The 14,750-nt window shown below is 32.6% G+C and overlaps 1 protein-coding gene across 2 annotated transcripts in view; it reads left to right on the top strand.

The window, feature by feature from the left end:
- Positions 1-14,127, top strand: part of KLHL1 (kelch like family member 1) — a 197,312-nt gene extending 183,185 nt beyond the window's left edge. For both annotated transcript variants that reach the window (XM_048295548.1, XM_048295547.1), the window contains exons 9-11: positions 225-437; positions 4,494-4,665; positions 5,647-14,127. In XM_048295548.1, coding sequence (XP_048151505.1) covers positions 225-437; positions 4,494-4,665; positions 5,647-5,706 — 445 coding nt within the window. In that variant the 3' untranslated portion in view covers positions 5,707-14,127. The remainder of the gene's footprint in view (positions 1-224; positions 438-4,493; positions 4,666-5,646) is intronic.
- Positions 14,128-14,750: the final 623 nt, after the last annotated feature.

The following is a 14,750-nucleotide window of genomic DNA, read 5'->3' as shown; positions in this document are numbered from 1 at the left end:
ATTCAGATGGGCAAAGCACTAAATAGCATGTGAGCTTGGTAATAAATTTGGTAATAACATCTGTGTTTGCTCGCTATATGAGATTCACATGGTTTAAAAATACCATATATTTTCTTTTTTTCTATTTTCTGAAGTCAGATAAAAGAACAGATACTCCTTGCTTTTATTTCTGCAATTCTGAGCTCTTGTTTTATCAACATTTTTATTTGTGTGGACTCTCTTAGGTTATATTCAGTTGGAGGTCGTGATGGAAGTTCATGTTTGAGTTCAATGGAATATTATGATCCTCACACAAATAAATGGAATATGTGTGCTCCTATGTGTAAGAGAAGAGGAGGTGTAGGAGTGGCTACATGTGATGGCTTTCTTTATGCAGTTGGAGGTCACGATGCTCCGGCTTCTAATCACTGTTCTCGACTGCTGGACTATGTGGAAAGGTATCAAATTATACATGCATTTTTTTTAATACAAAGTAATATCTGGTAGCATTATTTTCTGAACTTTGTTATGGTAAAATTAAACAGATATTTTTAACCCAAGAAATGCCTAGTTAGTACTTACTTGAAAAATTCTATAAAGGTGTGTAAAAGACAATTTCTTTGAAACTTATTTGTCATCGCTTTTTATTCACAGTACTATTATATATTACCACAAACACAAAAAACCACTTTTTTCACATCCCATTTAAGTAGTTTTAGGACACTATTTCATACATTGCAGTGTCACAAACTAACCACTTTAGTGATAAAAATTTTTCCTTGAAATGATTTTATAACTGAATTTACAAAATTAAATTGTGTTTAGAAATATTTTCTAACTCTAAAAACATAGCTAAGCAAAGAAGAAATAAATAACTGCTTAGGTGATGGATATTCCCAGTACAATATACTGCTTCCTTTAACAGAATTGCCACCTTCAAATGTGGTGACGTAGGCCTTATACACTGTATTTACAGTACCCTGAATTTTGCAAGTAGATTTTCTACAAATTCAAGAATATCTAGTAGGGCAGTACAGCACAGATGAAGTGATCATGGCATTCAATTTAAAGGTATTCTTCAAATGTTTCATGAAGGTTTGACTTTTTTTCTATTTCTGAATGACATAAAATAGAATAAGGAAAATATTCACTCCAAATGTGTACAGGTTGCAAAAGTTAAAGTAGATGTGTTTGAGTAGTTGATTATCTTAACATATAAGCTGGGGAGGATTTATGTCTTTATTTATTTTCTGAAGGGGTTAATTAAATGTCAGTTATTTCTTCTGAGTAGAGCTTGGCATTCAATATTTAATTGAAAAATTATAAGTTAAAACTCCTTATGTTATCCATATGATTTTGCTCAATCTTAGACTCATTGCCATCTCTACTGCATGTATGCAAAGATCATAGACTGCCAAATACTTCTCATCTCCAACAGAGGGACAATTAATCAGGGAAATCCCATGATGCCTCTACTTACAGGGCCTATCCTTGTGGACTTCTATTTATAAGGAACAATAACAAGAATTTTCAATTAAATAAATTTATATTAAGACTACTACTGACAGTCTTAGTAAGTACGAGGTCTTTTCAACTACTTCTATTTGTTGGGGCTCATAAGGGAGCTTTTCTTTCTTTTTTCATTCTCTCTTCTTCCAGTGTTGAAGATGAACCATATTGCATGATACTTGTCTTTCTCAGGGGAGACTGCAGCAATGAGCTAAACCACATATCCTTGTGCTGGTTTATGTGCTGGTATTAGAATGACCATGTATAGTGTCCCTCGTCTAGATTTTTTTTCCACTGATAGCAAATGTGTGGATAATGCACTTCAACAGTCAGCTCTGAGATTAAAAGCTGGGACTAACAAACAAGAACTTGTAGGCTATTAACTTGCATAGAGTGGATGTGAATTAACTGGTGGACTCCACTGAAAGGTGAAAAAACTCTCATGGCCCTTGCAGTGATTAGTTTATAAGACGGCTGGAATGCAATTTAGTGTGTCTGGTTTTTTATTCCAAAATAATGCATCATATTCAAAAAACAAAAGCCCCTTAATATCTTAGGAAAACAAAGAATAGTAAGTGATGAGGAGGTATATTAGTCTAAGTTATTTTATATCTCTCTGAAAGTTTTTCTTTCCATAAATATCAAAGGCCTGTGTTTTAACTCTTCTTCTTCAGGAATGAGGCTGCTTCAGTCATTTTTTCATTCTGATGCTGCCTGTTAGGATGTGCTTTATTCCAGTACCAATTTGCTCCTGGAAGACTGTCAAACCAGACATAATATTTTTAAATTTATTTTTGAGATTATGCAAATACAGTGACAGCAGATACGTGTTTTTTAAATGCTACTGCTAAAATCCTGCTCAATAGTAATTAAGTTTTACAGTTTAATCTCCTAAGTTTGATGCAATTTTAAAGGATTTCTTCTGGAATCAAGCATTCTGAAATAAAATAATAATTACATTTCTCTCATCTTCATAAGTTGTCAAAGTGCAATCTTCTATTCCCTTTTAAAGGCAAAACAACTATTTTCTTCATAAGAACTATACAATTTTCAAGATATTTTGGCAGATTTCATAAAGCAGCTTTCTTTTTCAAATGCTACTCAAAATTTGACAGATGCTAAAAACATAGTCATTTGACCTATAGCTTTTTCCCCTTCATCTCACCTTGATTTCAAAATTGATTTCTTTCCACATTCAGAAGCTTTTATCAAAACCCTGCTCAGCCTGGGGCATACCTAGTTATTATGACATATACAGTTGCTTTTAGCAGCAAAAAGGATGTCAGAAATCTCAGGTATTTTCCTGGCAATTACAAAATCAACAAGTTCTTGTGCAGTTCTATGTTGTTGACAGAATTGAATTATAAGGATTTGTTTTAGCCTTTCATACCTGTTTATTGGAAGAAGAAAAAAAAAAGGTCCAATGATGTCAATTGTATTGTTTTCCAGCTTTTCTGCCTTCTCACCTTGGCCCTTGTAATTTAAGAGCACTGCATGAAGGAGTCTATTAAACATTTATTACCTTTAGGCAGGCAAAGATACAATGCACACTGGTGCATTTCACTGGATGGGAAACTGTTTCACCTAGAGGAATGTGATTCTGTTGTTGAAAAAATTCAAACAATCTTGAAAAAAAATCTATTAAAAAATTTTTTTTTTTGGCTTGTTACGTGTTCCTTTACCTTCCGCATATTCAAGCAATATTTTTCAATATTTTCCTCTAAAGTTAGGAAAGACATTTATCATAAATCTAGATATTTGACATCTTATTTTCTGAGAAGTCCCCCAAATGCCAGGATTAGCAGGTAGGAGGTGAGTAGGTTTTTTTCTTAAAATGTGTTTACTTGTCAAGGACCATATAAACAAGGTTACAGACAATTCTTTTACTGACCAATTTAAAACTCATATTTATGAACCAGGAGGCTGTTACAACCAAAACACTGTAACATTGCTGTTTCAGTGCTTGTATTAAATATATATATATAATATTTCAGTCTTCAAATATGTGGGATTTCAAAAAGTATCCCTACAAGTTGCTTATTGATAATATGACTGACTAAAATACTTACACTTTCAAGAAAATTAATGTCTACAAAAGGATTTGTAGACTAAAACTGCTTATTTTCTCCACTGATCAAATGATTCTATAACATAGTAGACTTGCTTAAGGATAGATGAAATTAATTTTATTTTACTGTGATACAGTATTCAGTTTTAGTAATATTTGATATCTAAAAATGAGATATCAAATGTAACCTAATACTCCAGACATCCTCGGTAACAAACTGTCAAAAGATAATTAATTTCTGGTTTATGGATGTCCAAAACAGTTACAATGGAATGACTTCTGAAATGAAATAATATCACCTTATTAAGGAATATCTAAATGAATAGCTAGGGTAAATATTTAATTTTTAAATTACCACCATTATAAAAAGGATTTGTACCCTCAGTTTTAAAAATTCAGTGGTGATTATGTCATAAAACCAGTATTAATTTCTTTACTTGAGCAAATATCAGGAGGAGACTCTAATGCAGTTAAGCATATTCCCTGAATACATAGGGTTGTTTTTACTATTTTATAATATAATTTCAGAAATTAAAATATGATTAAATTTAATTTTAGAAAGAATATTTATAATATTTTTGGTGTGCTACAAGAAATGCCCTACTTAAAATGTATACGTAACATATAAATAAAATGTATACATCCATCCACGTATTGTTCATATATCTTTCTCAGATCTTTTTCTGACACTATCCTACGAATACCTTAGTATATGCTAGAAGGTTAGCTGAGCAAAAGTTTCTAATCAACATCTAGAGGGTTGAATTGGGAAGAAAATAGATCTGTATCTTTTTGCTGTTAGGAAGAATACCTTTGGATAGGATGCTAAAGGATTTTTTCCACCCCAGGAAAACAAAAGACTATATTCAAGTGAAAATCAACATGAATTGATGCTTGTCTTCTCTCCACACACCCAGTTCCGTTCTTCTTTCCTCAGGTATGACCCAAAAACTGATACATGGACAATGGTGGCTCCACTGAGTATGCCTCGAGATGCTGTTGGTGTTTGCCTCCTTGGTGACAAATTATATGCAGTAGGTGGCTATGATGGTCAGTCATACCTGAACACTATGGAAGCATATGACCCTCAAACTAATGAGTGGACACAGGTAATTATAAAGTTTATTTTATATATACGCACACACACACACACACACACACATATATATATATGAATTAGCCATTCTAAGTTTCCTTTAAAGTTAATGCAGACAAGTGCATACTTCGAAATCATGATCTTATCCTAAAACAAGCATTTAAAATAGGTGAGATGTATTACACTCAAGAAAGCTTATTTCTTTTTATGATTGCAAAGGGGAACTCCTGTTGACTAGCTTAAGTATAGACATACGTGATTTAAAGAAGCCCATCTTTTTTAACCTACATGTATTAATGAGAAGAGCTTTTTATGAAGTTCTGTAGGAAATAAGAAATGAATTTGGAAACATTTTTTTTTTCACAAAGCCACCAGTTCACATTAAAAACAATTAATAAGCATGCTTGGAGAGGTAGTTAGGAGACATGTAAACAATGTTGTGATTTATACAGTGCCACTAAGTACAGTGTGCTATTACGTACATATAAGCTGACTCTACTGTGATAGTTTCAGCAAGATTCAGTCTCCTAAAGGTATTAATCCTTGTCTTGTCTTGAATAGTGTTTAAAATTGCCAAAATTATTCTAAAGGGTACTTGAACCTCTTTAGGAATACTGGAACCATATATTTCTGTATTGGTAGCTCTCACCTTGCCTCAAGGACTAAAGTGGCAGCATCAGCCACCGTCTCTACAGAATATAGAAACCCCTTGCATATCAATGGTTCACAAAATTGATGACAACTCTAAAATTAATTTGTGCTTTCTGTTCTTGCACTTTCAAATGAAAGATGTGAGGTGTAAGTAATTTTAAATTACAATAGTAGGGTAGCGTGGGTTTTATTTATTTTTAGCAGTTTACACTCCCATTAGTTTTGACCATTTTACAATAACGTTGACACAGCACTTTGACAATCTTTGTATGGCTTGTTCCTGTTTGGCGATCTTTTGCATGGTTTGATCCTATTCAGTTAATTTGTGTCTGTTTTTCTGCAGATGGCTTCCTTAAATATTGGAAGAGCTGGTGCCTGTGTTGTAGTCATCAAACAACCATGACTTTGTCAGCACTACTTAGGATTTTACTGACTGTGAAATGATTATTTTTCTATGAGACAAAGAGAATGATAACTTGACAAGAACAAGGATTTACACAGTGAATACACTGTTGATCACAAACTTGAAGAAGTTTGGAAGTGACAAAGATTAAGTATTTATGCCCTATAAAATAAAACTGTTCACAGTCATGAACAAGGAAAAAAACCCAGAGTATTGTAGGCGTAAATATGTGAATGTAGAGTAGTAAGTTCAGGTACTGTTCTCATGAATGTATCCTGGAGAACTGGATAATCATGGGAAGGCTCTACACAAAGAGCAGAAAGGCATATGAGAACAGTTTTCATGGCTGCAAGAGAACTGCAGAAACATGAAAGTATATTTAATCAATTTTAAACTGTGTTTTTTAAAAGAGAAAAGTGGATAGTAATATAATTTTTTTGCTGTTCAGGTCTTGTCTTCAAATGGGTTATGGCCTTCTCATTTAAATGAGCAGTTTGATTTTTACTAAAGGGAACAGGTCAAATGGTCTGGATATTCATAGCAACTGAGTTGTGACTCTAGAGTAGGAAGAAAAACAAAACTAAAAGACTTTTTTCTAACTTCAGACTGTACCTCCTTGGCAGTATTAACGCATCTTATAAATGAGTCTATGAGGGGGAAGCCTGTGTGTTTAATCAACTAATGCATAAAGCAATCCTGTGGCTGCACTTGGGCTTTGCTGCAAATATGGGAGTCAAAGGAACAGTTACCTAATTCTTTCTTAATCTTATATTCAGTTTAAGCATGTGGGCTCTAATCTCATTGTTTAATGCATCTACTGCATGTTGGAAGCTCATGACAAACTGGAAAATTGATATCCTTCTTTCACTGCATCATGTTAACAGATGAACTGTGACCAGAACAGTCTACATAGCCTCTTCTAGAATTTCAAGAGGGAAAAAAATCATATATTTTATTTCTTTCTGATGCTTGTACGTACAAAATTTTGCCTAATTAGAGCTGCCAATTTATGACTTTCCTATTTATGACTGAGAATAACTGCAAGTCAGGAAATCAAAATAAATGCAAGTGGAATAAGGAAAATTAAACCATTTTTTCTAATAAAGTTCATATGGTAAATATACTAGTGTCATCTGTGCTTCCCTTTAGGGTTGATAATTTCTGCCAGTAATGATAACTTTGAGCTTTTGTTTTGGCATTAGATTTGATGCTGATGCTTTCTGTCTGCTCAGCTGAATCACTTTGAAGCTAAGGCCACTACAGGAATATGAAATTCTGCTATTCAGGGGCTCACAGTTTCTGGGAACAGGACACCAAATATACTTTCTAAAGCCCTGCTGATCCTATAGGAGACATTTTATGGCCAAAAAGCAAAACCTCACAATCCTCTGTCACTATCAATTTTGAGAAGGAATTCTGGTTCCACTAAAATGAGTTTTCTTAGTGGAAACCTTTGCAATCATCTGAGATGAAAAAATACATAGAGCTTCTATCTTGGGACATCTGATTTGAAGATGTGTCTAACAGCATCAGTATTCATGTAGATCTTTGTTTACTGACATAAGCTGAATTACAATTCTGAAGCCTAAGTATACAGATTTGAAGATTTTAAATATTTCTCTGTCCTAATTTGGAATCAGCTGAAAACACATCAATATTCATTTTCCACAGCCAGTTGCTTTTTGAATTGCAATTAGTCTTTCACAGACAAGCATGTAAATTTTTCTCCAACTACAAGAAGTTGTTGAATAAAAGATGTTACCTCTCTAAAGATTTTGCTTCATGTAAACACAAGTTTTGGAGACCAAATGAAGAAGATTCTAGAATTAATTGTAATTAAATATAGGCATTGGCATTCAGTTCTCCTACAGAGATACCTAATGAACTTAGATATTGAATTTGAATTCTATTCCCAGAACTTTCTTTTGATTTCATTATATTCATACACAACAGAAATATGATTGATCTACCTATATACTGATCTTCAAAATCAGATTATTTCTGTTAATTTCATTCTGTGGCAGATTTATTTTCTGTGCCTTGATCATTATCTTCCTCCATTTATCCTCAATTTTATTTTTGATTCTCAATTTTCTTTTCCACTTTTTCAATTTGCCTCTATTTTACCAAAATTATTCTCATAAGAAATTTTTCAGTCTATTTTACTTCTCTTATTTGAAAGAATAAAATTACTATTTGTTTTATTTTGATTATGTAAAATCTAGCCACAGTAAGAGCCAAAATTGGCTTTCATATTCTTTGTATACAACTGCTACAAGTCTCTTCTAAAGAGAATTAATGAAGAATTTTTAATTCATTTTTTTCTCATCATTATGTTTGCTCTTATTAAAAAAATAATAATAGTTTTACCTTTGTTTTCAAAGGGAATGTATTTAAATCCAAATAGTATATCATTGCAGTCTTGATTTCTGTGATTCATTAAGACCCATTTTTTATGTATGAGTTAAAATCTCTTCTGATACACTGAATTGTGCTAAACAATATTAGGTTTACAGGAAAATCTGATGTCTTTTCAAAAAACAGGTGATCTTGTTGATCTACCATGGTGTCTTTTGTCTCACATAACGTCTTTGATTTCCAAGTATGAAAATCACAGTGAAATAAGAGCTGCAACAAACATTAATTTTAGTGAAATCAATGACTAAATTCTGCAAAAGGCTGCTTTTAAGGTTACTAGTTTAATGTTCTGGTTTAATAGTCTAATTTAATATTCTATTAGTATTCTACTGTAATATTCTATGCTCTAAAATGTTAACTTTTTCTCTGTCTTTCCAATTTTTGTTCAAGAACATCAACCAGTTTTACTAGAATGTCTATGTTTCACATCAGCCTGGATTTATACATGGAATTAGATCCATTTTTTCTTATTGTTGTCTATCTTTATACATGAACATCTTTTGAACTAATCAAACACAAGTAAAAATAATTAAAATTACAGTCGTCTGAAGTAATTAAAATTAAGACCCTCTGGGACTACTGAGAAGTCTTACATTTCTCTGTTTTATGTGTCAAAAATGCCTTTTTTATTTATTCATGGTTTATTAGAAATTTTAATAATTTTCTTTTTGCTGCCACTGGTTTTGAGATAGAAAGAAGGCCAAGGAAGTGAATGCTGGAAAGGTTATTTTTAATTGGATGAGTCCATACAGATTTTTATAACAAATTAGAAAAAGCAATACTTTCAGAAAGCAATCATTCTCAGATTGTTGCAAAGAAATCATAGAGTCATAGAATGAATCACAGAATCAAGATCATCTGGTTCCAACCCCACTGCTATGAGCAGGGACACCCTCCACTAGACCAGGTTGCTCAGGACCCCATCCAAATTGGCCAAATTTGCTTCTTGAGGTGCTTTTGGAAGCAATACCTAAAAGACAAAATAAGCAGGTTTCCCAGAAGAGGAAATTGTTATGGCTGTAACAGTGCCATTAATATTTATTAATAGAATTATTAAAGAAATTATGAAAGAACTTACTTTTTTCAGGGCTTTAATTGGTTATTTAAGTCAACAAAATAAAAAAAAATACTGCAGCACATTATGTCTCTGTTTTTCAAATTAATTAATCTTTCTGATTTAATTTATCTCAAAATGCTAGCTGGCTAAACTTCAAGAGTATACTTTTCTAGACACTCTTTGAGGCTGTATAAATATGGAATAATTCAACTTGAACTCAATAGAAAAAAATCAAGAAAAATAGCTAAAATTTTTATTACACTTTTGATGTGTTTTTACAAATAGTGTAGTGTTAAAAAATCCATTTCAAAAAATAAATACTAACATTGTGATCCTCTACTGCTTCTGGAACTGTTGATTACCTTGCAGTTTTGGACTATTCCTTTTAGGTATTTTTTATACTTACAGTTTTTTATTATTGACAGTGATGGATGCTAGATATATAATCCATATTAAGAAATATCTACATAGAAAAATGTCAATTAATAGCTATTCTTTAGTGGAGCTCTTTAGTATTGACATTATGTGATCCAATTTTATAGAAAAGTTTTGCATTGTTATCAAAGTCACAAATAAGGCAATAAAAAGATCTAAAGGTATCTGAAGGTGACCTGTTATCTATGACTTTGTATTACTTATTTCATGAGGAATAAATAGAGAAGGCATTTCCACAAAAGCTTTAAAAAAGCTCTTGTAACTGTTATCAAATAACAATAATAGATTGCATAATTTAAATTCTTGAAATATAAAGTTCTTGGATTTTTTGCGTTTACTGTACCAAGGAAATGTACACAGACTAGGTAATGCAGGCTTACTGCCAGCTCAGAATCTCAATATGTAAAAGTAACTACAGATATATTTCTTTAAAAACAGATCATCCATGTAGTATATCTGTTCTAACTTAAATGAGAATGCATAAAATATTCAACAGAATAATTATTCTTCAGCCTTGTTCTAACTCCAGTGTAAAGCTGCTCGAATTGGCATAACCTTGCATTTCATTGCAAATTTCCTCATTATAGTTCTGCTTCATAGTTCATGGGGATTGGCTACACTTTGGCACAGAAAAACCACTGAAAATTGTTAAATCAGCAAAGGTTTGATTTCCAAGTGTAGGACTACAGCTGTTGGACACGAAACGATAAAGAAAATTACTAGCACAGATAAGAATTGTAGTGACAGGGAACAATACAACCTTGAGTCACTGGCTATTCACACCTTCACCTTGGACAATCTATGGAGCTGCCAAATTCATCACCTAAGAGTTGCAAAAGTAGTCAAAGCTGAGGTATAAGCAACTTACACTTATATCACCCTATATTTTTCCAGATTTCCCATGATGACATGATGCTTAAAAAATGCACTAAAATTAAAATAAGGATGGTAATAAATCCTCTCTTGCAGAAGTCTAGCACTCCTCAGAATTACGTCTGTGAATCAGATTAATGTTCAGTCTTCTTCTCTTAAGTGGCCTAGGTTGTGTGTTAAGTCTGGTGACATCTTTAGTGAACTATTTCTAATGTCCCCAACAAAAGTCACTGAAGAGGACTGCCTTTAATGGCCTCCAGGAAGAAATGGTGTTCCAAAGGTGAGATGTTTCAATTAAATAGATGAGCATTCAGTTTAGCCACCCCACATAAGTGTCTGATATCATGTGAGATGCCCAAAACTATCTAAGTCATTCACACTGGGCTGAAGGTATGACACAGATGAAGTTATGTAGTGGTAACAGAAGTTTGAATGGGCTGTTAAGTATTCCAGATGATATTAGACACCTTTTTGTGGGCAAATAGAATCCATGATCCCATATATATATATATATATATGTATGTATACATGCATATGCAGTGCCACTATCTTACAACCCACCTGTGTGAAGGGAAAGGCTGAATTTCAAAATATTTTACTTCAGGTTGCTTAAGATTGAAAATATTAACCTTGATAGTCCAATGAATGATACAAAGAATGAACATAGGTGTGACAGCTCAATCCATTAATACTCATTAATGCTGGCAAGTATGGGAAATGCTAACTTGGAGAGATCCACTTTATAAGAAAAATCAGCTTCTGTGTATCACTTCAGTCAAAAATTTGTTCTGTAAGCAAGTCAGGAATAAATCACCCTTACTCACCAACATTAGTTTCTATCACCTAATGTAGGCTTTTTGGGTTTGCTTTTCTATTTAGCAGTAAAATGTTTCTGAGAGAAATTCTGTAAAGGTTTGAGTGGCACATTTCAGTCACATTGTGGAAAATCTCACATGCAGACATAGTGTGAAAACCAATACTATATGGCTTAGGTTTTGAGTTTGTTTTTTCTTGTTTCTACATCTGTATATTTTCCAGGATATCAATTAATTTTAAATGGTCATTTGTTCCATATGAAAGGTAAAAGAGAAAGAAGACTTGCTATAGCAGGCTGAATGAATAAATATCCATTTCATAATAAAGAGTATTCTCAAATATGGATATCTACTGTGTAAATATCCACATCAGAATTATACATCCAAAGGATTTTCTTATACCCAGAGTAGCAAAATCACTATTTCCAGGACATGATTCATCTCATTAATATGGTGAAATAAATCACATTTTAAAAATGTGTTTCTCTCCATTGACTGCAAAAGTGCCTAAAATGACTAGTTCAGACAGAAATACTTAAGCTGGATAAGATGAATCTCTACCTTTGATAGATGCCTAGAAGGAACTGGTCCCACAACTATTTATTTCCAATAACTATGACAGGAATTTAATTTAGAATAGAACTGCAAGACTCAAATATGCATTGAACAAAAATCAATTTCTCTGTTCTGAAATCAAACACTCATGATATTGAGAGAGTGGATAATTTGGAGCTTTCAAATGACATGAAAAAATAAGCAAAAGATGGCTCTCTGTTAACCTAGAGGGAGAAAAAGTATTCAGAAAATTGTAGCTGCAGCCCCTGGTTACCTAGATTTTAGATATCCTAGATTTCAGGGATAAGGAAGCAATTTAATACAATAACCTGCAAAACATATCTATATATGATATATCTAAGTTCATATGTCTATATGAACTTAAACCTTCAGAACATGAAATAGGATTATTTAAAAACTTAGGATTGCTGTAATCAATGGGCATCTTTATTCCAGGCCCTTGCGTAGGAAGAGAAAAACTGGAGAAAAGCAGTTTCCTCCCACCAGATGGGTCACCTCATCCAAATGTAGGCATACATAAGAATCACCTGCTTGAAATGCATTGTTTTCCTCTTTGATTCATAAAGGAACCAATGAGAATAACCCAGATTTAGGCACCTAAATTAGTAGAAATACCAATAATGAAGAGTAGAAAAATGCCAATAGTGTGATCTGTCTGAAGTTGTAAATCTGTTTGACTTTCTTACAGATTTATCCACATTATCATTTATCTCACAAGTAGCTTACACCATACTACATATTCTTGGCCAGATCTATATATAGACAATTAAAGGATATATACTTTTTGTGACCAAATGCAACTATTGAAATAATATCCATTGTACAGCTAGGTGAATTTCTTTGTTGTTTTTATGAAAGTTCACGGTCTTTGTGCAGTTCTGCTCAAAGTGCAAAAGCACTGGATTAATTGTTGGTTTCATCATAAATTGTGGATATTTAGCACCTTCCAAAATCACAGACCATTTTCTTTGCTCTTTAAAATCAGATGTTTATTTTTTTATTCCGTTTTTCTAAATTGTGGCTATATTTTACATAAGACATTTTTATGCAACACATGTTTATGTGTCTGGATCCTTGCAGAAAAATACATGTCAGGATTCTGCTGGAATGCGATTACCAAACACATAAGGTTTTAAAAATGCATTTTCTGTGATAGGTACTTAACATATCTTTGGTTATGTGTAGTTGACTTTAGGGAACTGACTCAGAGTTATTTAAAAATATATAAAGAAAATGAAAACAAGATTTTCAATAAACTTTACTTGCTTGACTGTTATCTTTCCCCTCTTGCCTCCAAAAAAAGCAACAAAACCCTCCAAAAACCCAAAAAACAACAACAAAAAAGGCAACCAAAAAAGTAAGCAGATAAGTTCTATGTACTTTTTAATTTCATTGTACATTCAATAATTTATATTGTCATTAATTATGATTACTTGAAAAATTAGAATTATACAGAGGAAGAGCTTTAACCAAAATAGGACAGAAGTAACTGTTATGCACGGATTGAATGCCTTCATTAACTGGGGAAAAAAAAAATCATTTTTCTAGAATGGTCTAGTCAACCCACAGTGTCAGTAATCTTATGCTAATGGATGACTTGTTCTTTAGCTAAAATGCTTCTGCCTTCATCTTACATACCAAAAGAGCTTGTATCAGATTTTGGCTGCTTGCTTTGAGAAAGAGACTGGAAAATGAGGGCTGAGTCTTTAATGCAGGAGGGACATTGTTAAAGCAGGAATGATGTGGTTATCAGCATGTCATAAATATAAAATTTCCAGTGCTGTCATATGAGCATGCAACTGTTTGCAGATGTATTATAGGACTTTTGCATCAAATGGGTCCAGTCAGAAGTTTTGAAGTTTAGTAAAAAACAAAATCAGTATTGAAGAAATACCTTGGGATGCTGACATATGAGTTTACTTAGTATGGAAAGGGACTTCAGAGCAAAATAAGTGTACAATGTTTTGGAAAGTAAGACAATAAATACATTAGGAAAATGTATAAATATGGTTGTAAATACATTCGATTAAGCTGTCCTAAGTTTTGCAATATTTGCAGAGCAGTTTACTGAATGTTTTGCTTTTACCATGGTTCTGTTAACATCTTGGACATGTATGTATAGAATGCAAGTGAAGACAATAGAGCACAATGTTAAACTCTTAACTTGATTTTGTTTGACACAAATTGTTTCTAATAAATTTGAATCTTGAAAATGTCACTGTGCAAAAATAAATATGCCTGTTTTTATGTGTTGCAGAGGTGATTCTTTTAAGTGGATATGATAACACAGTTAGGGGCTTAGCTTGCATATTTTAAACTTGCCCACACACTTGTGTTACACTTGTGTAGAATCAAAGGGCAAGAATCTTAAGACTCTGATAAACATTAGTATTTTTTTTATTCTTTTCTTAAGTCAGACTATCAAGAATATAATGAGATGACAAATAACATTATTAAAAATTTAGACTTCCAAGGATTTTTGATCACCTTTTATTGCAAACATAATGAAAGATCTTCTTTCCCTCAAAAAAAAAAAAAAAAGTACATGCAGCGCTATGTGGTTCAGGATTTAAGTAGAGTAAGATCATGAAATGCAAGTGAGTCTGGATGCTGTTTTATATTATCAATAAGAAAATAAATTTTCTGTGGAAAGAAATATACCTGTTGAGGCAAAAGAGCTGTCTTGGATCACACGTATTTGAAGAGTTTTCTTAAATCACACATATTTGGAATGGTTTAGTGTCCAAAATTTTAAACTGGGATATAAAATATATGTGTTATAAGACTTAGGAGTAATTAATATTTCTTGGGTCCACCTGTACATTCCAGATTTGTTCTGAATTCATCTTAGAGTGAGATCCAGCTGCACT

Source organism: Corvus hawaiiensis, chromosome 2 (genome assembly GCF_020740725.1).
Source record: "Corvus hawaiiensis isolate bCorHaw1 chromosome 2, bCorHaw1.pri.cur, whole genome shotgun sequence".
Classification (NCBI taxonomy): Eukaryota; Metazoa; Chordata; class Aves; order Passeriformes; family Corvidae; genus Corvus; species Corvus hawaiiensis.
This window is presented reverse-complemented; position numbering and strand designations above follow the sequence as displayed.